This window comes from Erpetoichthys calabaricus, chromosome 10 (genome assembly GCF_900747795.2).
Source record: "Erpetoichthys calabaricus chromosome 10, fErpCal1.3, whole genome shotgun sequence".
NCBI lineage: Eukaryota > Metazoa > Chordata > Cladistia > Polypteriformes > Polypteridae > Erpetoichthys > Erpetoichthys calabaricus.
Genome location: NC_041403.2, coordinates 5278894 through 5306244, shown reverse-complemented (window position 1 = coordinate 5306244; position 27351 = coordinate 5278894). Strand labels below are relative to the sequence as shown.

At 40.5% G+C, this 27351-nt stretch overlaps 1 protein-coding gene across 1 annotated transcript in view; it reads left to right on the top strand.

Moving 5' to 3' along the window:
* Nucleotides 1–1384: 1384 nt before the first annotated feature.
* Nucleotides 1385–27351, top strand: part of LOC114658648 (cytochrome P450 2J2-like) — a 44730-nt gene continuing 18763 nt past the window's right edge. The window contains exons 1-2 of the mRNA XM_028810675.2: nt 1385–1510; nt 22522–22772. Of these exons, the coding sequence (XP_028666508.1) occupies nt 22566–22772 (207 nt within the window). The 5' untranslated portion in view covers nt 1385–1510; nt 22522–22565. The remainder of the gene's footprint in view (nt 1511–22521; nt 22773–27351) is intronic.

The following is a 27351-nucleotide window of genomic DNA, read 5'->3' as shown; positions in this document are numbered from 1 at the left end:
TATTTGGACTTGTATGTTACATTGAATAGCACTGGTCCCCCGTGAATTTTGCCGACCATGCCTATCAGAACGCAACGGGAAGAAGGGCACTCGAAGATCGGGGGCTAAAGCCCCATAAATCATCCCCCGTCCCCTACGACGCCACCGCCAGGAGCCCGCGATGTCTTGTTGTGAACACTTTGTCAGCCTTTGTTTTCCTCCGCAACCGTTAAACAAGGACCAGACCTGATCAGAACGACAATCCTGCGCATGCGGATCAAACACATTCGCCCGCTCAGCTTGTATTTATAGGTTCTATTCAATAAGGGCGCGCACAAAAAGGCGACCTCAATTGGGCGCAGCGAATAAAGGCAAACGCAACAAAATTATTACAGAAAATTTATTAGATAAAAGGTAATGATTGAACGTATAAAAAGGCGAAAGCAGGAATATTACAACATTCGCTCAATTGAGGTCGCCCTTTTGAAGCTCGCCTTTTTGTGCGCGCCCTTTTTGAAGGATACCGTATTTATAGACTGTTAGGAAAGGTCAAGCAAAATGACCCCTTTTATTGGCTAACTAAAAAGAGTACAATATGCAAGCTTGAAGAAGGGGCCCGAGTTGCCTCGAAAACTTGCATATTGTAATCTTTTTAGTTAGCCAATAAAAGGGGTCGTTTTGCTTGACTTGTCACTACATTCATAATGGCTAACACGGTACAACACCCTAGTACTATAGACATTCGAACGGAGGACATACGACCTTCTCAAAGACTTCTTTGTCTATAAAACAGCGCGTCAGAAATTAGATTAGCTGCGCTCCTTCTACGTGCTGTTCCTCCATTTATCTAATCACTTAGCACAACATATTCCTGTTCAGGGTGACAACAGTCGGCAGCCTGTCCCATCAGTCGAGGACGAGAGCTGTGGAGCCCCCTCGGTGGGACACCTGGATAAGCAGGTATAGAAAACTAACGGGTGGTTAGCTGCGAAACACTGGCGCCCGCCCTACAGGGTTTGTTCCTGCCTTGTGCCAGCGAACACATCCACACCTCCAACCGAAACCCTCTTTAGGACTAAGCGGTTTAGAAGTTGACTGACTGGATGGACTAGTTAGGTATGACATTTTTTTTACAAGTTCATGATCGCCTTTTACAATTAATCGAGAGCGCGCATTTTATTTTATTTGAAGGGACGGCGGGACCGCGCAGAGTTCATACAAACGGGGCAAAGAAATCGAACCAGGGGTACAGTACCGCGAGGGGATGATCGTCCGTTACACTGTTAACGATTGTCACATGGGGGCAAACAGCGACTTCCACTGTGAAGCAAAGACAAGTCACATAAGTGAAAACATATAAAAATGAACGGAGGAGGCAGAATAACGCTTGGGCAGGGATCGACTCCTCCCCAACTGCAGGGATCGTTTGCTTGTTTTCTTACACTACTTCGGCCATTCAGAGAGTTTGGTTTTCCGCAGTGGACGAGCATTTGCTAGAAGGGCAAATTCCAAGAAAAGCGAGACGAGACGGGTAAGCGAAATCGCAAGATCCGTCGGCATCCTTTTGGGGGGGACAGAGAACGGGGGCTGCTTCGTTTCTTTAGGTTTTCTCCACTTCTCCTTATTTGCACAGTTGATTAAAAGTTCACGAAACTAGTGCTCGATAAATGAATGAATAAACGAACGAACGAGTGAACTGCAATGCATTGATTAGTCCGTCTTGTCGTCTTCATGTTTCGTGGACCCCGCGCTCTGCCGCGTTGCGCCTTCAGTGGATTCAGAAAGTTTACAGTCACCTCACTTTGTTCACATCTTATTTTTAAACCTTTTGCTAAAATGATTTAAATTAGTTTCCGCCCTCTCCAAACATCACTCGTCAACCTCAGAATGATAAAGTGTAAAATAAAAACACTTTCAGATTATTTTTTTTAAAAATTGCATAAAACATCGGGCGGCACGGTGGCGCAGTAGTAGCGCTGCTGCTTCGCAGTAAGGAGACCTGAGTTTGCATGTTCTCCCCGTGTCTGCGTGGGTTTCCTCCCACAGTCCAAAGACATGCAGGTTAGGCGCATGGCGATCCTAAATTGTCCATAGTGTGTGCTTGGTGTGTGTGTGTGTGTGTCCTGCGGTGGGCTGGCGCCCTGCCCGGGATTTGTTCCTGCCTTGCGCCATGTGCTGGCTGGGATTGGCTCCAGCAGACCCCCGTGGCCCTGTATAAGGATATAGCGGCTTGGAAAATGACTGGCTGAAACATCGCATTGACACAGGAATTTAGACCCTTTACTCAATAAGAAGTCAAGCAAAATGACAACTTTTATTGGCTAACTGAACAGATTACAATATGTAGGCTTTCGAGGTCCCTCCTTCAGACAAGTAATCCATTCATTGCCTGAAGTAGAGTCCCGAGTTGACTCAAAATCTTGCAGAATTGTAATCTTTTACTTAACCATTAAAAGGTGTCTCATTTTGCTTGACTCCTCACTATATCCATAATGGCTAACACGCTACAACACCCTAGTACTACAAACCCCTTTACATGGCACTTAGGTGCGTCAGGGATTTCAGGCTCTATGGGTCTGACATGATAAGCTTGGCACACATCTGGGGCCTCATTTATAAAGTCTAAGTAAGCAAAAAACAAAAAGTGTGTGCGCACAACTTTCTGCTCAAATATCAGGATAAAAAACACACACAACGCTTGACGGGGAAACGTGCGTATATTTACAGTATAGCTCTGACCCACATAAGCAACATTTTGGACAGGGGAATGATAACCTTGATCAACTGAAGCAATGCAGCCAAGCCAGCTAAATGGAAGATAAAAACATTATCTAAAGTCAAATACAGGGGTCCTCGGGTTACGACACAGTGCCGTTCCTACAACACTGATGTAACCCGGATTTTGGTGTAAGTCGGAACACACCCTAGCCCAGCGCTTCTCAACCTTTAAGTATTTGTGATCCGAGTTTTCATAACAGTTTTAATTGCGCCCCCCTAACATTTTTTTGAAGGGAGCCAACTAATACCAATTTGATCTTTTAGTTTTTGCCTCTCACATTAGGAATATTTACTTTTTCATTGCTTTCTTCACTTAATTTTTTTACTTCTGGTAAAAATGCATTGTTTTAAAGTATCGCGTTGGCTTTCGGTACTTTTTTTTTATCCAGATGTTGCGCTCCAGACTTCTTTTTAGAATCCTTTCTTTGTCTTGAATTGAATAGGAATAGGTATGATAGTTCCTAAATGGAATTAATTTGATTTTCTATTTTATTAAACGTCAGTTCAACGTTCATTATTAGAATAAACAGAAACATTCCATCATATTTCCTTTTCAATTTTTTTTGTCAAATCGAATAAACGATATAAACTATTTACTTACCTTAAATCAGCGTTTCTCAACCTTTAAGTATTTGCGACCCAAGTTTTCATAACAGTTTTAATCGCCCCCCCCCCCCCCCAACGTTTTTTGAAAGGAGCCCACTAATACCAATTTGTTCTTTTTTAATTAATGATATATAGATGCATATTTTATTATACCTACTTAACTTTTATCGACATTTATCTAACTTTATGGATTTTAACAAGAAAAACAAGAAAAAGGTACTAGAATCAAGCAAAATTATCTGCCAATATAGTGAGAAAGTTTAACTTGTTAACTTATTAAATTTTCTAAAAATGAGATTATATATCTTACACATACAAATCTACTCAAGTCAGTTATTCTTAAAATAAGAAAAACAAGATCTGTTATCTCTTTTCAAGATTGTCTGGCTTGTTAAGATTTCATTTTTGCAGTGTATATGTATATATATGGTTTTGGCAGCCAAGCACTTTTTTTCCAACCTAGAAGACGTCTCTTGAGATCCGTTTAATCGCCTCGTTGATTGCATGTCTTCCCAGGTAGTTTCAATCCCCATTTCCTACACCGAGTCATCTCCCCTTTTATGAGTGACTGTGTTAGTGGCCGTACTTCGTACAGGTCTTTGAACGCACTGAATACTTGTAACTGGTGTCGCCCGTCGGCTACTATCGACGGGGAATGGAAGCAATTGTCGAGTAACAAAAATTATTTGTAAGTGATTTCGCATTGAAGAAATAGTAAAAACTTGATCACTTGGGTCAATACCTAAAGAAATACACACAGCAAATGCATTTGAGAATACATCCGGAATCTGTATGATTTAATTGTTGCTGTGTGTCTTCATAGGTTTGTAAGCAAACAAAGCATGAAGGAAACGAAGCTGCTCTTCCGTGAGGTTGAATTTTTTATCAGCGTTTAAACTGTCATAGACATGAATTACAGCACCACCATAATAGGTACACACCCAGTGAGTCACTCGTTCAGTAGCTGCAGAAGGTAATATTTGAATATGTTTTGCATTTTGTGGAATGGGCACTATAGGTATGTCAGGAGTCCACATTAGCAAAACCTCTTGAGGTTGGAAAATTGTATGCGCAGCTAAAATTTCGTTGAATTTGCTCATGTGATCTGTTGATAAATAATCATTATTTACCAACTCATTCATTGCAAAATCTGACAGTGGTAAGATCACTCCTTCCATAACACTAAACACAAACACTAAGTAGACAGTAAAAAACAGCAACACCGCCGGGAACAACATTAAATGAGATAAAGTAAAAGTCTACTAAACACCAAAGTACAAAAACGAAGTAGAAAGTAACAGTAAACCGCAACACCGCCGGGAGCAGCGGCACACCGCGTCTACTAAACACTAAGAAACACTAAGTAGAAACACTAAGGGAAAAAATACTATTCAGTAAGTACCACGTCTACTAAACAGTAAGTCAGTAAAGGAGAAAGGACTAAACACTATGGAAAAACAACGGCAAGACCGCGTCAGCTGCGGAGCGAAATGAAGTGAATGAAATCAGGTGAATGGGAGGAGAGACAATCACATGACTCCCCCACCTGCCTTAACTCTCCATCCCTTCACAAACACAGTCTCTCGGATCCCAACTCTCCTTTATATATATATATATATATATATATATATATATATATATATATATATATATATATATATACAGTATATATCATTCATATAGATGTCATTCAAGCGGCTGAAATCAGAATGTGCTGCTCAACAAAACGTTTAACATATGGACAGAAAAATCACGGTATCCGTCAATAAGGGCGCGCACATAAAGGCGACCTTCAAAAGGGCGACCTCAATTGAGCGCCGAATAACTGCGCGCATAAATAAAGGAGTGCTTCAAAAGGGTGACGTCAATTGGGCACAGCGAATAAAGGCAAACGCAACAAAATTATTACAGAAAATGTATTAGATAAAGGCAATGATTGAACGTATAAAAAGGTGAAAGCAAGAATATTAAAACATCCAATTAATTAATGCATGAACTTCTAACGAACTACTTCTAACGAACTATTTCTAAAGCTCTCTATATTTCGTTGTTTTCAAAATTACAGAAAATTAGATTAAGGCAATGACTGAATGTATAAAAAGGTGAAAGCAAGTTACACTTGAAGCTGTAGATTATGTGCAATGCCACGTAGATATTCGAGATGCGGTCTATTAGCATAATCAAGGACAATTAATTTAATTCGCTCCGAAGGTCATCCTTTTGAAGCGCTCCTTTATTTGCGCGCGCATTTATTCGGCGCTCAATTGAGGTCGCCCTTTTGAAGATCGCTTTTATTTATGTGCGCTTTTATTCTCCGCGCCCAATTGAGGTCGCCCTTTTGAAGGTCGCCTTTATGTGCGCGCCCTTATTGAATAGAACCAAAAATCGCTTCAGTTTATCTCTCAGGTGTCTGCTTTTTGTTGACAGTAACTCACCTGCCCTTTCGCACAGGAGAAATCGGTTTCACTTTCTCATATATGAAGTATAGAGAAAGTATAGTAATCGTGAAAAACTTAGACCTCGATATTTTGATGAATCTTGACGTTATAGACTAACCAGTGTCCAACAATACTGTTTTTTGGAATTGTGCGTGTACGCGTGCGCGCGTGTGTGTGTATAAACACGATAACTCAAAAACACAACTAGATAGATGGATGAAACTTGGCATGTGGTTGTTACACCACAATTATAGATCTGAATTAATGTTTAGGCCAAATCCATCACGCGGAAGTGGTACTCTACCTGAACACACACTCGATTTTTTTTTTTTTATTATTTATAAAGCTGCAGAGTCCGATTTATTCAACTTTACTTTTATAATAATTGTTCAATATATTATTAACTTGATTTGTCATTGATGGTTACTTCATGTATGTAATATAAAAATATAATCATTGTCTTGCGGTTTACTCCTCAAATATCCATCCCCATATCTGAGTATACAAGAAAGTCGAGGGGAGCGCACTCCCGGTTTTTGAAAATAAAACAGCGCTGATCGAGAGGCTGACGGTCATCATACAAGATCAGCATATTGCTACTGACCAATCACTTTTGCTTTAAAAACATCTGATAAGAGATGAAAAGCTAAACATACGAATGGGTTTTTGTATTTATTCCATATGTATTAATTTATCTTTTTTAGTTCATATTCACAACTCAAAATAACTGATATCGTGAAACCAATCCATTAGCAGAATTTTAAAATATTTGTCTCCCTTTTTTCAATGTTTTTCTCTCTCTCTCAAAATAGATAGTTGACATATCATATTCTTTTTGTTCTTAACATCAGCCTTATCGTACATATTGCATACCAGGGATTTTTCCTGCCTTACATCCAAACCTGCTGCGGTAGGCTCCAGATCTCCTGCAATCCTACTCTGGATAAACAAGTTTAGATAATGTACAGTATTTGTTGTTCTTAATCTCAGACGCTGTCTCTGTTGTTTTATACCTGTCCGTACTCCCATGACCTGCTCTTGCTCTACTCATTATGGGTTTACGGTCCTTTACGGTGGTCTATTCAAGTCTCACTGCCCCTAACCTTCACACTACACGCTTGTTGTTCTTTGTTTCCCTCAATACAGCGAGGTGGGGTCTACACACTGATTCAAGTCTAAGAGCTCTGTTCTTCCTAAACCGCCTGTGAAATATTTAAAAAATTATAAAATTGTTCATATTCAGTGTCTAGTTTTGATTATGCTTGTTTTTAATCAGACAAAACAAAAACCAGATAGCAAACCAGGCAGTGTAGTAAGCTTCCACTAACATTAAACTCATATCCAAATCTGTTAAGTGTACAGTTCTGTCTGAATTTGACACAAAACTAACTCTGTATATAGGCGCTCGATGCCATAATTACTAAAACTAAAACATATATAAAAATAGAATAGAAATGTCTTTGTGAAATAAAAACTAAACTAAAACTACAAATACATGATGAAGGAAAACTAAAACTAAACTGAATTTCCAAGTAAGGTCAGAAAAAATATAGAAATAAAAACTAATATAAAAAGGCAAAACTATAATAACCTTGGTATGCGTATAGCTATGTATGTATGTGTGTGTTCATCTTAAAGTGCAACAGTAGATCACCCCGATAACGAACCTGACGAGTACAGTTACCCTTGAGAAAACAGGTAAAGGATAAGTAGAGGGAAAGATTATGATAATACAGATGGGAATTCCAAATATTTTTTCACAAAGTTTGAAGTGTTGGCCAAAAAAAGTCCACTTTGAATTTCTTCAATAGACAAAAGACTCAATGTCTCAGTGTCACAAAATTCTGTCAAACATTTTTTAATAATGCACTTAAAAAAACACACTGTGAAACATTTCATGTAGCCTCTTCAGTCCCACTCTTATCAAAACCCCAAGGCTTAACTGTCAGAGCGCGAGAGACGCACTTTTAAAATTTTCAAATAAAGTAAAAACAAGATACGTTCATTAACAAACATGTCATGAAACAAAGAACAGGTACGTTTACAAAACACAAACCATTCCACTAACATACGTGTTTCTTTAATAAAAAAAGGGTTAATAATGTAACCCAAGGCACTGTCATTAAAATTATAAACAAAAACAAAATCCACAGTAACAAATATCAAAATCCTTACAACATCCAAATATAATCCAAAGTATATTATAAACTTTTTTTAAAAACTCTTCATATATAACTTTAATCACAAAAGCACCAGACGTGCGCACCTCTCATCATTGAGCTCTTGTTTAATTGTCAGAGCGCGAGACGCACGCGCAGTCAAAACTTGACTTGAACAAAAATAAGAAACCATCCAACCAGAAAAGAAACTCTCCAAAGAGTAACCGAAAGGATTTGTGCCCACTACAGAGTGAAACCCGCCTGCTCGTAGAATAACATTAAATTATATAAAACATTTCACTGGTTGCTCTTAATGCCAGGCCAGGCAGCTGGCCAACGGGAAAGCTCCCGCTGATTCTAAACGGCACACGCACACGCACACACGCACACGCACGCACTGACATAATTCCAAAAATGGGATTTTCGGACTCGGAGATCTAAAACGTCGAGATTCATCAAAATCACGAAATGGAATTTTTGGACGATTCCAATACTATACCTATACGAGAAAATTTTTTAAAAAATTAAAGAAAAACAAACATTAGCATAAAAGTAAGCAGCAGTCGAAAAACTAAAACAAAAAGAACAAAAAGAGTATGTCAATGAAAAGTTAAAATCCCTATATTTTTTTATTTATTAATTTTGTAATCATTCCATACATATAGATTAATTCATAACAAGAAAGAATTAAAGACAAATCAAACCCCACCTTTGAGAAGGAGAGCTTAGCCAAAGGAGAATTACTTAGGGCTTTTTAATAGGGCAAAAATAAACAAAAGAAAGGAAGAAATATATATAGGTAAATAAAAAAAATGGAGAAGGGAAATAAAACGGTAATAATTATTTCTCTTATTCTAAAATATTATTGATTAGATCCTGCCAGGTTTTGAAAAAATTCTGTACAGATCCTCCAACTGAGAATTTGATTTTTTCCAATTTCAAATAATATAAAACATCGGTTTCACACTAAACAAAAGAACAAAAAGAGTCTGTCAATGAAAAGTTAAAATCCCTATATATTTTAGTAAATAAAAGCATCTTACCAAACATCAGTCTCCATTTCCCTTCGCTATCCGCTGCTCTTAAAGTAGCCCTTAACTGAAGGTAGGTGACACTAATAACTAACAAAGAGTTCCACTTGTTACCAGTGCAGGATTTACGTATAAGCTACACAAGCTATAGCTTAGGGCCCCCGCCTTCTTGGGGGCCCCCAAAACAAATTGTCCGAGTGAGCAATTGTCATATATACTTTGTATATTCTTACATAGAATATCTGGACTTATAAAGGGCCCCATGTCTCAAATAGCTTAGGGCCTTATCAAGTCTAAATCCGGCCCTGCTTGTTACACAAACTGATTAGCGGGTCAGCCGTTCGAAATCAGCGCTTGGCTAAAATCGCGCAGTAGGCTTCACTTTATTTAAAACAGGAAATTGACATTGACGAGTGGCGCCCGCCCATAAAGAAGCAAAGACCCACCTTAGGCGACAGGGCTGGCACCAAAGGGTACATTTGTCACGAGTGAACCCAAAGGTATTTTTTATTATTGTTAATTCTATATTCATAAAACGTATCGTTTAGAAGTCTTGCAATAACGCCGTCGTCTTTTTTGTTTGTTTTTTTATTTGCAAGTCTAATTTGGCTTCATCTTTGTTAACACTAATTTAAATCCACTTATGGTGAAGATTCTGTCTGCCTCGTAAGACTTGAGATACCAGCCCACAGCAAAGCACAAACGCCTATAAATAATACCCGTCATGATGTTAACCATTCAAATTATAAAAAAAACAAACAGACTGCTTACTGTTTTTCGCAACAGTGGTGGCATTCCTTGTAATTTTTTGTGTTCACAAAGCACTGCCTCTTGAATATTACGTGACTCGTGTTTCTGTCTCTGCTGGGTGACTCAATGAGACGATCACCAAAATCCCAACACTGCATACGTTGTCATCCCGTATTTCATCCACATACTGCTGTCTAAAGTACCAATGGGCCACCAGCTTGCTTAAAAAAAACATAAAACTCAGTTTTATGAGACTCCTCCACTGTAACATTATAATATATATAATATATATATATATATATATATATATATATATATATATAGAGAGAGAGAGAGAGAGAGAGAGAGAGAGAGAGAGAGATTATAATATAGATTAATATGGAAGACAACATATGATAGATATGAGAGGCACTATATGATAGATAGATAGATAGATAGATAGATAGATAGATAGATAGATAGATAGATAGATAGATAGATAGATAGATATGAAAGGCACTATATAATAGATAGATAGATAGATAGATAGATAGATAGATAGATAGATAGATAGATAGATAGATAGATAGATAGATAGATAGATAGATAGATAGATAGATAGATAGATAGATAGATATTTTAGCGTAGTTGGCAGGATCACATAGATAGATAGATAGATAGATAGATAGATAGATAGATAGATAGATAGATAGATAGATAGATAGATATTTTAGCGTAGTTGGCAGGATCACATAGATAGATAGATAGATAGATAGATAGATAGATAGATAGATAGATAGATAGATAGATAGATAGATAGATAGATAGATAGATAGATAGATAGATATTTTAGCGTAGTTGGAAGGATCACATAGATAGATAGATAGATAGATAGATAGATAGATAGATAGATAGATAGATAGATAGATAGATAGATAGATAGATAGATAGATAGATAGATAGATAGATAGATAGATAGATAGATATTTTAGCGTAGTTGGCAGGATCACATAGATAGATAGATAGATAGATAGATAGATAGATAGATAGATAGATAGATAGATAGATAGATAGATAGATAGATAGATAGATAGATAGATAGATAGATAGATAGATATTTTAGCGTAGTTGGCAGGATCACATAGATAGATAGATAGATAGATAGATAGATAGATAGATAGATAGATAGATAGATAGATAGATAGATAGATAGATAGATAGATAGATAGATAGATAGATAGATATTTTAGCGTAGTTGGCAGGATCACATAGATAGATAGATAGATAGATAGATAGATAGATAGATAGATAGATAGATAGATAGATAGATAGATAGATAGATAGATAGATAGATAGATAGATAGATATTTTAGCGTAGTTGGAAGGATCACATAGATAGATAGATAGATAGATAGATAGATAGATAGATAGATAGATAGATAGATAGATAGATAGATAGATAGATAGATATGAAAGGCACTATATAATAGATAGATAGATAGATAGATAGATAGATAGATAGATAGATAGATAGATAGATAGATAGATAGATAGATAGATAGATAGATAGATAGATAGATATTTTAGCGTAGTTGGCAGGATCACATAGATAGATAGATAGATAGATAGATAGATAGATAGATAGATAGATAGATAGATAGATAGATAGATAGATAGATAGATAGATAGATAGATAGATATTGAAAGCACTATATGATAGATAGATACATAAGTAGATAAGAAGGCATTCTATAATAGTTAGGTAGACATGAAAGGCACTATAAGGTAGGTTGATATGAAGTACACTATACAGTATATGGACAGATATTAAAGACAGTATAATAAACTGGTAAATAGGTAAATATGAGAGCACTCATAATAGATACATATGAATGTCATTATAAGATACAAACAGATTGATATGAAAGGCACTATATAATACATAGATAAATAAATAGATAGATATGCACTCTATAACAATAGACATGACGCCACTATGTAACAGATATGTCGACTGGTAATGTATTGATTTTACAGGTGAGTGCTAACATACTGTAAGTGTTAACATAAGGATGAGCAGTTCATTGAGAGCACAAAAACAAACACAATTGAAATGCGTGGCTCTCAATTTTGCCAGAAACCTCAACCCATGCATTAGAAGAAACACTTCATTCAATTCAGGGTTGCGGGGCTTGAGTCTCCACTGGCAGCAGGACAGGAACCATCCCAGGATGGGATGCTCACCCACACCCCAGCAGTCAGAACCATACAGGGACAGTCAACCTAACCTGCGTGATTATGGGAATATAAAATCAAAATGCAGGAGGACACCGGGAGAACACACACACTCCACATGGACAACAGGCAGGTGTGTAATTGAGACCCAGCACACAGGACCGGTGACACTGCAGCACGACCTGTGACTTTCTCAGGCTTTTAACGGTGAATCTACTGTCATCTCTACTCGCTAGTTGGTGTTTGGTCAAGTCGCACACTTCACACATCTTCCCTGTCATGTCAGAGTGCCCAGCACTTGCTTCATGTGACTGTTGACTGCCTTTCTTTAACTCTGGTAACTTCATTGAATTTTCCTTGGGGGTCCTAACTTGTTTCTAACAACAGAGATGGTAATGAAGTTCTTTCTGACAGTGGTCATTGTGAAAGGCACTCTACCAGACAAATAATGAAATATAATTTAATGGTATTTGTGATGACAACACCTCACTTTGCTAGTTTGCACCACATCTTCGTGTAAAGAAAGTTGTTTTTTTAGGATGAGGACAGGGCTTTGGGGGGTCTCTTCACTGAACATCCCACCAATCAGATGTTTCCCGCCTCTTTCTATCTCTTCAGCCATAAAAACTGCCATCATGATAAAAAACACAAAGGTCTATTAAAACATAACCTGCTTCCTGGCTCATCTGGTCACTTTTTAACTGAAGTCCATATCGGGGGTCAATCTGTGACTTTATTTCTGCTGATGCTACTGGGCGATGTGTTAAAGGGGGCTGTCCAGCTCTGCAGTCCGCTCTCTGCCACCCTGAGGGTCTCCATTCACTTGGCTGCGGTTTGCCCTCTCGGCTGGTCAGCTGCTCTCACGTATGCTTTGTGTTTTCAGGAGCTGCATGGAGCCAAACTAGAGCTCAGACCCAGTATTGAGGGTGGTCTTCAGGGGCCGTGCACATCCGATCAGCCAGCTTGGTTATAAGTTATTTTTAATAAGGAAAACAAATAATAAAATCTACATACTTGTATATTCACAAACAACAGAATAGATGATTTTTTGATGAACAAGCAATCTCCTAGTGGGCAGGACTGTATTTCACGGCCAGCCAGACTGGTTAGTTTGTACTGATGTTAATTAAACATTACCTCCTGCAGGAATTTGTGTTTGTGTCCAAAGTCACCAATGCAGACCGGTGACAATCACAAAACAAAGCTCGTTATGTCAGAAAAATGACATTAAACATATTAGAAAATAAATGAAATTGCCTTCCCGCTGCAGATTTCACCTTACGACGTCATTCAGGGACCCGTGGCTGGAGGTGGAAGTGATGTAAGTTTGAAAGACCTGTCTTCTTTTTGAAGTTGAAGTGACATCAATCCATCCATTTTGTCAACCTGCTTATCAAGGGCAGAGTCATGGTGAAGCTGGTGCCTATTCCGGAAAGCATTGGACACAAGCCTATTGTAGATCTGAATGCACAAACAAACATAACAGGGGGCCAATCCACCTAACTTGTATCTCTTTGGACTGCTGGTGGTAACTGGAGCACCCAGAGGAAACCCATAAATTTGATGGAACCCTTTCAGTCTGGTTTCAGGGCACGGCACAGCTGTGAAACTGCTCTGCTACGGGTAACCAATGATTTAATTATGGCAGACGACTCTGGACAAACCAGCATATTAATTCTGTTAGACCTCAGCACAGCATTTGACACTCAGGTCAGACATGACATCCTACTGTCCAGAATGGAGAACCTGCTGGGTATCTCTGGCACTGCCCTCCAGTGGTCCAAGTCCTATCTGACTGATAGGTAAGAGTTTGTTAGTCTCGGCAACAGCAGATCCAGCTCAGCGCCAGTCACACAAGGAGCTCCTCAGGGCTCTGTCCTCGGCCCTCTTCTCTTCTGTATTTAGATGGTTCCTCTTGGCCATATTATCCGTAGCTATGGACTGGGTTATCATTTTTATGCAGATGATACTCAACTCTACTTCAATGTTAAAAGTGGAACTTCATCAGAGTTTTCTCAGCTCACAACCTGCCTCAGTGAAATTAAAACCTGGATGGAGCAGAACTCTTTAAAATTAAATTTTAACAAATCTAACCTCCTGCAAATTGGGACTAAAGTGCAACTTAATAGAATGAGCTCCTTCATAGTCCATCTTGGCAGTGATCTCATCAGACCTGCCTCTACTGCAAAAGAATCTCAGTGTCATTTTTGATTCCTCCGCCCACATAAATCACATTAAGAAACTTTCTTACCTTCACCTTCATGACATATCCCGTGTTCACTCCTTCCTCTCCTTCTCTAATGCTGAGACACTTGTCCCTGCTTTTATCACATCCCTCATCGATTATTGTAATTCCCTACTGGCAGGTGCCCTTCTAATCTTCTATCGCAGCTCCAGCTTATTCAAAACTCAGCTGTAAGAGTCCTTACTCGAATTAGCAGCAGCGAGCACATCACACCATCCTGCTCCGTCTTCACTGGCTCCCTGTGTCTTACAGAATCGAATATAAAATCCTACTAATAACCTACAAAGCCTTAAATAACCTCACGCCAAACTACATCAGTGACCTTCTCCATCACTATGTGCCTGTCCGCCCACTATGGTCCTCTGATTCTGGCCATCTTGTTGTGCCCCTCACTAATCTACACTCCATGGGTGACAGCAGGGCCTTCAGCTGTATAGCGCCCAGACTCTGGAATGACCTACCAAAATTAATCAGGTCAGCTGACTCCATGAATTCTTTTAAAAAACAACTCAAAACTCATCTGTTCAGTTTGGCTGTTAGCTCTACCTGACTTTATTACCCTTCTCTCAGTTTACCTCCATGTCAAGATGTTCATGTGACCTGTGTGTGTGTGTGAGACCACCAATGATGTTGTCTGGTAGGCCTTATCTCTGAATTTACTGTCGTAATCTTATTTATTTATTTATCTGGTTTGTACAATACTATATACTGTATACCCTGCCATTAAACTCTGTGAAGTGCCTTGAGCATGGGAAAGGCGCTATATAAATAAAATGTGGCGCAGTAGTAGTGCTGCTGCTTTGCAGTAAGGAGACTGTGAAAGATTGTGGGTTCGCTTCCCGGTTCCTCCCTGTGTGGATAGTGCTTTGAGTACTGAGAAAAGCGCTATATAAATGTAATGTATTATTATTATTACAGTATAAGGATGCAAGGAGAAGATGCAGACTCCATGTTTGAAGCTCCAGGATTTAACCTCCTTGCAACACTCCCACCATGTCAATGTGTCACCCAGATCTGAAACATATACTGGAGTATGTCCACTGGGAAATGTCACACTTTAAAACTTGCCTTGTTAAGTCTGTCAGCCTAATACAGTTTGCTGGAGACATGCGTTCTACAAATGATCAGCAAACATCACAACTAAACCTAACAAGAGAGGAACGGTGTACGCGCATTCTACAAAAAGGCAGACAAAGACACCTGATAACAAAAAATGATTGGTGTTTAAAGGCACTGGACATCCGTGTCTCTTCTGTTTCTGTAACAGAAGGGAGAACTTTCAGACCTTCATCGCTTTCACCTGCAGCCCCAGGACCCAGAGTGACATTAGAAGGTTCTGTGTCTGGAGCAGCCATGGAGAAGCCTAAAATTGCACCAGAAATACCCATCCATCCATCCATTATCCAACCTGCTATATCCTAATTACAGGGTCACGGGGGTCTGCTGGAGCCAATCCCAGCCAACACAGGGTGCAAGGCAGGAAACAAACCCTGGGCCCGCAGCACCAGAAATACCCATTGTTTAATTCAGAATTCACACATCCAGTGGTAGCAGTGGGGCTTTCACAGACATTAGCCGAGAAGTCCGAATTCCTGGCAAGTTGCATGCAGAGTAGGATTGACTCACACATGGCATGTTTGATCAGTAGGGGTGGTGTGGACACAAACAAATCTAATCTAGCAGTGCTGAACAAATACAGAGGGAGCTCCATATTGGGCACGTTTTTAGGTTGGCCCCTTTTTGTGCTTTGTTGTGCAGTCCCGTGTGTCCCACACCCACCGCGGTGTTTTTTGCTTTATACGCTTAACACACACATCCCGTATTTTCCCGGTACAGTCGCGTATTTCTTGCCTAATTTTGGTGACCCGATTTTTTAAAATATCCTAATTCGTCTCATACTTGAAACATTCAGAACAGTACGCCAGCCACTGTAGAAAGAGCACTTCGGAGCAAACGTCATTCAGTGCCATCCCAGTGACTCCTTTCTCTCTTTTCAGAGAATCTTGGCATTTGCACAAACAAACAAATCGGTTCAGTGGAGCGCGATGGCAGACCTACAGCGCGCATGCGTCATGCCGTCACTCTCTGTCAATGTGCGCATATTAAGAGATGGCAGCAACACTAGCAGACTGCTGCCGGTCTTTCACCATCCACCTTCTTCAGGGATTGCAATTCAGCGCGACGTCGGTGGGAATTGGCCGGATGAACGGGTTGTCTGCGTCGAATTCAAATGGCACAAATTAAGCAAAAAGAGTTCGCAAATCCTTAACTACGGAGGCGAGGAGGTTCATTTGATGGGGTACTGGTCCCTTTTGTCCCAATCCCTGCGGCGTCCTATAGAAATTGTTGATATATTGACAGTGTCTTGTTCCCAGCTGTAACACATAGGCTGGTTGAAAGGCGCTATATAATGTATTGGTATATGGATATTTTATGAGAGTGTCAATATGCGGCGTGTTGGTAAGACATGCAAGAAAAAGTTTCACAAGCTTGAACTTGATATGGACTGGGCCGGCTCTACGGCTTAAACAAACAAGGAGGCAACACTTGAGGGGCGGCATTTTTAAAAATTACAGACCAACGACCACTCGGACTCAACACGACTGTTCAATTGTTATGTTTTGTATTATTTTCACCTACTGGCGATGTTTGGTCTTAATCTCTGACGATCTACATAATTCAACAATAACACGGACAACGACAGCAATAGTAATAATAATAATAATAGGGGCAGCACAGTGTTAGCACTTCTGTCGCACAGTTTGGAGACCTGGGTTCGCTTCCCGGCTCCTCCCTGGGTGAAGTTTGCATGTTCTCCCCGTGGGTTTCCTCCCACAGTCAAAAGTCATGCAGGTTAGGTGTACTGGCGGTCCTAAATTGTCCCTATGTGTGCTTGGTGTGTGTGTGTGTGTGTGTGTGCCCTGCAGTGGGCTGGCTCCCTGCCCGGGGTTAGTTCCTGCCTTGCGCCCTGCGCCCTGTGTTGGCTGGAATTGGCTCCAGCAGACCCCTGTGACCCTGTGTTCGGATTCAGCGGGTTGGAAAATGGATGGATAATAATAATAATCTCCAAACTCACACACATCCATCCATCATCCAACCCACTATATAATAATAATAATAATACATTTTATTTATATAGCGCCTTTCCCATGCTCAAGGCACTTATATCCTAACACACCAGCCAAAACAGGGCGCAAGGCAGGAAACAAACCCTGGGCAGGGCACTAACCCACCACAGGGCACACACACCAAGCACACGCTAGGGACAATTTAGGATCGCCAATACACCTAACCTGCATGTCTTTGGACTGTGGGAGGAAACAGGAGCACCCGGAGGAAATCCACGCAGACACGGGGAGAACATTTTGATTGTTCATTTGAGCTCCACGCAGAAGCGAACCCTGGTCTCCTAACTGCGAGGCAGCAGTGCTACCCACTGCGGCACTGACACACACGCGACAAAATAAAATTGCAACGATCAAAATGGCAAGAGAACTGCAGCACCTGCACGCAAAGACATTTTAAATTCAAATTATGGTCCTCTGTCAAACGGGTTTACATTCAGATTTGTGTTACAATTTTGCACATCCCGTTCTCTGTTGTTCACCACCCTCAATGACATTTGCTCTTAGCGCACTAACGGCGGTCTCCACAGTCCGTCTCTGACTCTGTGAGGCTGTGCACTGATTGGATAGTTTTATAACCTTATTTGCATGCAAGAGGATACAATAAATAGGAATTTTGGGTAAATTGTTTTATTTAAAAATCATCGTTATATTTCAATTTCATTGAATTTTGTAATTAAGTTTGTCAATTTATTTAATTAATTTAAATGACATGGATGTTACGGAGCTGCTTTGATTAAAAAAACTAGACCGTCACCATCATTGTAAGGTACATAATTGTCTGAAGGTTTAAATAACGACCTATACCATCCATCCATCCATCCATCCATTTCCCAACCCGCTGAATCCGAACCTCCATCTTCTAAGTTTACATATATATATATATATATATATATATATATATATATATATATATATATATATATATATATATATATAGAATGGTTGAAATAGTTTACTGTCAAATAATGCAAAGAGTACGCGACACATGTTTCGCCCTAATTCTGGTATATATATATATATATATATATACTAGCAAAATACCCGCTCTTCTCAGCGGAGATGTAGTGTGTTAAAGAGGTTATGTAAACATATATATACATAAACATATATACTTATATATACATATCTACATATACACACATACATACATACATATATATATACACATACATATATATATATATATATATATATATATATATAGGGGCGGCACGGTGGTGCAGTGGTAGCGCTGCTGTCTCGCAGTTGGGAGACCTGGGGACCTGGGTTCGCTTCCCGGGTCCTCCCTGCGTGGAGTTTGCATGTTCTTCCCGTGTCTGCGTGGGTTTCCTCTGGGCACTCCGGTTTCCTCCCACAGTCCAAAGACATGCAGGTTAGGTGGATTGGCCCTAGTGTGTGCTTGGTGTGTGTGTCCTGCGGTGGGTTGGCACCCTGCCCAGGATTGGTTTGTGCCCTGTGTTGGCTGGGCTTGGCTCCAGCAGACCCCCGTGACCCTGTGTTCGGATTCAGCGGTTGGAAAATGGATGGATGGATGGATATATATATATATATATATATATATATATACATATATATACACACATACAGACACATATATATATATATATATATATATATATACATATTTACATATATATACACATATATATATATATATCTACATACATACACATCTATCTATATATCTATCTATATCTATATATATATATTATATAGCAAAATACCCGCGCTTCGCAGTGGAGAAGTAGTGTGTTAAAGAGGTTATGAAAAAAAAAAGGAAACACTTTAACAATAACGTAACATGATTGTCAATGTAATTGTGTTGTTATTGTTATGAGTGTTGCTGTCACACATATATATACACATACACACACACACACATAAACATATATATACATATACACATATATATACATATCTACATATACACATATCTACATATATACATATATATATATACATATACACATCCACATATATATACATATATATATACACATATCAACATATATATACACATACATATACACACATGTGGGCGGCACGGTGGCGCAGTGGGTAGCGCTGCTGCCTTGCAGTTGGGAGATCTGGGGACCTGGGTTCGCTTCCCGGGTCCTCCCTGCGTGGAGTTTGCATGTTCTCCCCGTGTCTGCGTGGGTTTCCTCCCACAGTCCAAAGACATGCAGGTTAGGTGGATTGGTGATTCTAAATTGGCCCTAGTGTGTGCTTGGTGTGTGGGTGTGTTTGTGTGTGTCCTGTGGTGGGTTGGCACCCTGCCCAGGATTGTTTCCTGCCTTGTGCCCTGTGTTGGCTGGGATTGGCTCCAGCAGACCCCCGTGACCCTGTGTTCGGATTCAGTGGGTTGGAAAATGGATGGATATACACACATACATACACACACACATATACATACATACATACATACATACACACATATATATCTACATATCTATATACATATCTACATATATATACACATATATATATATATACATATCTACATATATATATATATATATATATAGCTGATTACCCAGTGGATTCGCTCACTGAGTGTAAGAGAAAAAAATAAAATGTAGTATGTATAAAATAAGTTTGTTAATTGCCGAATTTATTTTTCCACAAATAAAGGGCACTTACAATAACATAGAAATCAATATAAACAACATTAACATCATTATCATATGAGAATATGAAGTAATATATAAGAAGTATATAAATATAAATTATTAAACAGTAAAATCTTCTTCTGTAATTTGCTACCGTGGCTATTCGTTGGTCTGTCCAGGATTTTAAATCAGCTGTAGCTCGCAAACCGTTTCACCTATTGACTTGAAATTTGGTACACATATACTACGTCACGTCTACTATTCGCTTTCCCACACATATCAACATATATATATATATACACATACATATATACATATACATACATAGTGCATTGTAACACGGGCTGTGATTGTTACATGGGAGGGAGACGACAAATCACAGCTTCCCGCTTTCTAATCGGGCCTGTGATTGCTGCTTTGACGGATGCCCAGATCCCACAGTATCTCCCCTTAGGAGAGGCGTTAGGCGAGTGTAATTGAATAGCGGTGCTGCAAGTTATTACTCTTTTTATTTTTATTTTATTGTAGAATCAACTCACAGCTGCGCGCACCAGTGCGTCCATGGCGGATGCGTACGGCTGCCGTTTTCATTCTCTACCACCTTTGCTAATCGTTCTTGACGCAGATTGAAGACTTAAGTGCCAGCTTAACTGAAAAATTAAAGAAAACATACTAAGTTTTAAAAAAAAATCAGTTTTAACGGGGAAAGATGCCGACGAAAGAAGAGAAGCAGCGGGACGCTAGGGTGAAGAGCTGCTCATTAAGCAGCAAGCGCATCAACCTCTGAGCAAACGAATGGTAAACGTACAGAGAAAGAGGATAAATACTATGAATGGTCATGTCAAGTGTATTCACTCCACGTTATCGTGCAGTGCGCTGTTACTGGTATTTTGATAAAAGAATTTGAACAACATATAAGAAGCGTATAAATTATTAAACAGTAAAACATTAACATTTAAGAAGTAAAGATACATTGAGTACTACTGTAGTGCTTTCGGGTATAGTACATTTTTTGTTTGCCCATTACATGCATAAATGTATACATTTTTTGGTGTACCTACCCGAGAACACGCGACATGACCTGGCAGTTAAAAGTTTCTCGCTAAAGCAATTTTAACTCTGTTACAAAGTGATGCAAACTTTCGTTTATACCTCGTGTCTTCTTATTAAACTTGTATCTCGCGAATATGGCATTGCAAACGGCAGCGGGAGCGTTTCTATAAACTTAATTTAGACTTACGGTTTACACCGTGCATTTTTATACCTCGTGTCTTATAAAGATGCTTGTATGCGTCACTCACTCGCTTCTTATTGTTTCGCTGCCTTGTCAATTGTGTAATGAATGTTTTCTTCAGCGCTCTTTGGGGCTCCTCCTTCTTTTCTACGTACTGAGTTCACAGTCAGTTCACGTGATTACGTGGGAGGCGTGATGACGCGACACGCAACTCTGTCTCCTACGGCCATCTTGCTGCCTTCCATTACAGTATATGGACAAAAAAGAGGTTCCAGTTATGACCGTTACGCGTAGAATTTCGAAATGAAACCTGCCTAACTTTTGTAAGTAAGCTGTAAGGAATGAGCCTGCCAAATTTCAGCCTTCCACCTACACGGGAAGTTGGAGAATTAGTGATGAGTGAGTGAGTGAGTGAGTCAGTCAGTCAGTCAGTGAGTCAGTGAGGGCTTTGCCTTTTATTAGTATAGATATATATAAATATATATAAGTATTATTGCTTAAATGCAGCACATAAGTAAAATCCGCTAATACAGCACAATCCCTGCCTATGTTCGGAAATGGAACCCCTTTAAGAGCGTTTGTTTCTAAGACAGTCTTGTAAACAGACGTTGCTCTAAGTAATCGACGTTCTCAAATTGTAAACGCACTGTTTAGTATCCACGCTCTCCGAACGCCACTGTCGCCTCTCCTGTCTTCAGGTGTACAGTGACGATTCCATTCAAAGCAAAGGTGTTGGCGAGGCTCTATTTATAACCTCGCCTTGGGTGGCAAAAAGGCTGGAGCCAGCTGTGGATTTGGGTGGCATGGTGGCGCAGTGGTAGCTCTCCCTGCGTCCCAGGCGCTCCCTATATGTGGCTTTCTCCGGGTGCTCTGGTCTTGTCCCACAGTCCAAAGACATCGGCGGTTAGGAGGGTTGGTGATGTGAAGTTGTCCCCTGATGTGAGATTGTGTGTCTGTCTGTGTGTTCCTCCCTGCCTTCTGCTGCCCCAGCAACTCTGCTCTGCGTATGCGGGTTTGGAGGATGCTTGGATGGATGAACTTGATGTGAAGGTCACTCACTATTTACAGTAAGGTCTGAGTGATTGTTTTTCGCTCCTTGTACTGTAAAGGCGAGGTCAGTGGATTTTTTTATTCTTTTTTAGAGGTGCTCTTTTTTCACAAAACTTAACATTCCCCAAACCAGATTTACTTTGTTATCCTCCTCTCGTTATATAAGTTATATACGGCATTAATGATTAATGTGTCTGTTAAAGGATGATTTTATAAACCGCACGGGTAGGCTTTGGTTAGCTTTTCAGATGAAAGTCCACATCACAAACAGCCAAATAAAAGCCATCTTTTTACTTTTAGGCTCGGCAATCTGAAGACGGCCACGGGTGCAAACAGCGTCTGCAATGGGGATTCTCAACGCCCTGCCCACTTTCTTCAGCCAATGGCTGGATGCAACGAGCCTTTTTATTTTCCTCCTGGTCTTCTTATTGGCTGCAGACTACATCAAGAATAGAGCGCCCAAAAATTTCCCACTGGGTCCCTGGAGTCTCCCTTTTGTCGGCAACATTTTCAACATCGACCCTCTAAAGCCACACATCTACATGTGTAAGGTGAGTTCTGGGGTAAGAGAAGAGGATGGCGGCCTGATCCTGCCAGGGTTAAAAGACAAGAAGGAGGCGCAGTGGTTAGTGTTGCTTCTTCGCGGATCCCGAATGTTGCGTCCTCTCATTGTGACTCAGTTTGTGGCTGCGCCTTATCTCGATTTAGCGATAGGCTCCACACCCCGTCACTGTGATTCAGCGAGTTTGGGAGTTTTAACTTTGTAAGTTGTGAATAACGTCCCGAAGTCTCTGGTGGTTGTGATTTACGTCGCATTTATGACCCAACAAATAACAAATATGGTAGATTTTTTAGATCACCCAGAGTGCCTTATATTAAAAGAGCCACTTATATTATCCATCCATCCATCCATTATCCAACCCGCTATATCCTAACTACAGGGTCATGGGGGTCTGCTGGAGCCAATCCCAGCCAACACAGGGCACAAGGCAGGAACCAATCCTGGGCAGGGTGCCAACCCACCGCAGACACACGTATATACATAGAATATATATATAGTGCGGCAAGTCATCCGGGACAACTGCAGAAGGGAAGGACCATGAGAGGGCCAATATCGTCCCCGGGGCACAAGAGGACAGCCCCCCTGGATTACATTAGGGCCACAGATTACGAGCTGGGAAGCTCAAGGCGTCCGTAGCCACTGTCATGGTTGTGAGTGGCTGGTGCCTGGACAATCCCAGAGCCCTGGATGGCAGCACTTCCGTCACACCAGGAAGTGCTGCAGGAAGTTCATCAGGGCGCCACATTAAAGGGGCGGGCCGCCTCGCTTCATTCAGTCGGGTGGAAGAGGGCGGAGCTTGCGAGTGGAGGAGTGAGGGCGGCAGAGAAGAAGGAAAGAAAAGACAGCGAGCTTTAGTGCTGGTGGGTTGTGCGCTGAGTGTGAGGTGCAAAGGACTGTGGGGCGAGAAAATAATACATTTAGTGTGCATCATGTGTCTCAGTGTCTGTCTGTGTCCGGGCTTCTCTTACAATATTTAGAATAGAATATATGTAGAATGCTTGTTTTCATTATTTTACAATCTCTTTTTCTGGTGAAGTGACTCTAAGCCAAGGAGATTAAACTTTTGTCACTTTGTATAGCGCCTTTCATAGAGAACACATCTCAGTGTTTTATATGTATAGGATGCCGGTCTCCATTGTGCTGCAATCTGAGTTTCTGCTGATATTGAATTGACTCATTGAGTCACACAGAGAGTCCGAGGAGGAGATTCAACTTTGATGATTTTATATAGTGCCTTTCATTGAAAACACCATACCTGGGGGCTTTATGTATAAATGGTGACACTTGCCACTTGAGTTTTTGATGGGGTCTCTGCAACAATTTCGCTGATTCTTCATTACCGGCTCTTCGGCCAGGTTTGCCATCATCATCATCATCGTCATCATCATCACCAGACCTAACCAACATCCATCCATCCATTTTCCAACCCGCTGAATCCGAACACAAGGTCACGGGGGTCTGCTGGAGCCAATCCCAGCCAACACTGGGCACAAGGCAGGAACCAATCCCAGGCAGGGTGCCAACCCACTGCAGCCTAACCAACATATTGGTTATATTCTTGTCCTGATTGACTGTGTATATTAAAAAGGGAAGCGGCCCCATCACTGCCACCTGGCAGGGCCGGGTTAAGACGAAATTGGGCCTGATGCCCGGGAAGCGAACCTGGTGGGTTTCCTCCGGGCGCTCCGGTTTTCTCCCAAAGTCCAAAGACATGCAGGTTAGGTGGATTGGCGATTCTAAATTGGCCCTAGTGTGTGCTTGGTGTGTGTGTCCTGCGGTGGGTTGGCACCCTGCCTGGGATTGTTTCCTGCGGATTCAGTGGGTTAGAAAATGGATGGATGGATGGGCCTGATGCTGCAGCACAAAAAAAGGCCTATTTTTTCTCGGCATTGGTGCATTGGACACTCACCGTACACGCGCACTCGGACCGACCAAGGAACCTTAATTGCTTGTGACGCAAGCAGCCAGCCTTTATTGAACATCTTAATACATAATTCGCCAGTCTCCTCACTCACTCACGTCTTTCCTGAAGCCGAATGCGCAGTCGCCTTCTGCGCAGCTGCCCGAAAAACCTTATGAGACCGACATCGCAGCAGGCGGCGGATTTACAAAGAGAAAGGCGACTTCAATTAAAGCTCTAGAGCCCTGAAAGGCGATTTCGACTACAGCTTGAGGCCTAATTACGCATTCTGATTCAATACACCTACTGTATATCAGGTTTGTGGTGCTTATACTTATTATATTTTATACTATTCCACTCGTGCCCATTTCATCTTACGTTGTCGAAGCAGGCTCTTTGTCTAGTGAATAATAATAACGACGTAGTATTGTAACAACTCGAGATTAACATCACACTATGTAACATCGACATTCAATAGCACTTGTCTGAAAAGTGCACTTAATGCAGAAAACCTAACAATGAAATGCACAAAATTTTGCAATTGTCTTACGAAACGGAGTAAGAAAAAATGACTTTGCAGAGACATTTGGTCAAAGTGACTCAGTTCAGGCTCTTGAGGGTAAACATTTGTCCACGATTTAAATTTCATAATAGACCAGAATCCTGTCGAGGATTTTAAAAAATTCTAAACATCCATGTCGGGCCCGCGGGGCCGGCTTTTAGTTTTACCTTTACAGATAACCATTTAAATAGCCATCGATTTTTACTGTACAACTAACTTTCAAGGTGAAAAATTTACTACGTGGCACTTACAGGCGGAGTGGTGGCTCTGAGGCTAGAGATCTGCACTGGCAATCAGAAAGGTTGCTGGTTCGAATCCCGTAAATGCCAATAGGGACTCTGCCCTGTTGGGCCCTTGAGCAAGGCCCTTAACCTGCAATTGCTGAGCGCTTTGAGTAGTAAGAAAAGCGCTATATAAATGTAAAGAATTATTATTATTATTACTGAACGGGTGTGAATTTCCCATCGGGATTAATAAAGTATCTATCTATCTATCTATCTATCTATCTATCTATCTATCTATCTATCTATCTATCTATCTATCATATAGTGCCTTACATATCTATCTATCTATCTATCTATCTATCTATCTATCTATCATATAGTGCCTTACATATCTATCTATCTATCTATCTATCTATCTATCTATCTATCTATCTATCTATCTATCTATCTATCTATCTATCTATCTATCTATCTATTATATAGTGCCTTACATATCTATCTATCTATCTATCTATCTATCTATCTATCTGTCTATCTATCTATCATATAATGCCTTACATATCTATCTATCTATCTATCTATCTATCTATCTATCTATCTATCTATCATATAGTGCCTTACATATCTATCTATCTATCTATCTATCTATCTATCTATCTATCTATCTATCTATCTATCTATCATATAATGCCTTACATATCTATCTATCTATCTATCTATCTATCTATCTATCTATCTATCTATCTATCTATCTATCTATCTATCTATCTATCTATCATATAGTGCCTTACATATCTATCTATCTATCTATCTATCTATCTATCTATCTATCTATCTATCTATCTATCTATCTATCTATCTATCTATCTATCTATCATATAGTGCCTTACATATCTATCTATCTATCTATCTATCTATCTATCTATCAATAATAAAGTGGCAGGAATCCCCAAGATATTGCAAAAAACACAGCTAAATTACTAAGTAAACTGTTTCACGTAAAACTGATAGCATTAACTTGAAATCTTCAATTAACAATAAACACAACGACGTTATAGTTACGTCACAGCGCAAAGAACAATAGTAACTGTAGAATAAGTAACGCTGTGTCTAGGTGTCCAAAAGTCGGACTCCAAATTTCATTCTAAGAATTCTTTGGACTGCGGTGGGTTGGCACCCTGCCCAGGATTGGTTCCTGCCTTGTGCCCTGTGTTGGCTGGGATTGGCTCCAGCAGACCCCCGTGACCCTGTGTTCGGATTCAGCGGGTTGGAAAATGGATGGATGGATGGAATTCTTTGGAGGTTAATATTTTAGCAAGGCTACATAAGTTGACAGTCGGGTTGGCCTGCTGGACTGTCCGTCACTTTATAATGTAAATAGCCCTTCAGGCACCTTTGGTGACGTCCCAGTGCTGAGATGATTCCGCCCCAGTAAAAATATTCCAGCTGCCTGTTGCTGGCGTGAGGTTTCCATAACAACCGAGAGGGGCAAGGATGTTTCAGCAGGAAACTTTTTCTTTTTAAGGGGAATGGCGGATCAAGGAAGGGAAAGGCTGAAGGCAAGGCGGCGACTATCTACGCTCAAAGAATCATTCAGGATCTGACCTGACATCCCCGAGAAGAGGCCAGGTACTGGTGTTCTCCGGGTGTTACCGTCTGGTGAGTCAGATCCCTGACTTTGCATTTCAGTCCGCGGAGAAGCCGTTTCACCAGAGGGCTGCCATATGGAAAGAACTGAACTGCAAGAACTGAACTGTTCTTTAACTCGGTCTGACTGCTGGAGGTTGCAAGTAGTGAGGAGTGCTGAGCTACAGAAGCTGACACTCGGCGCCTCCACATGTGCACACGAAGCCGGGATAAGCGGACTGACGTGGTGACGGCA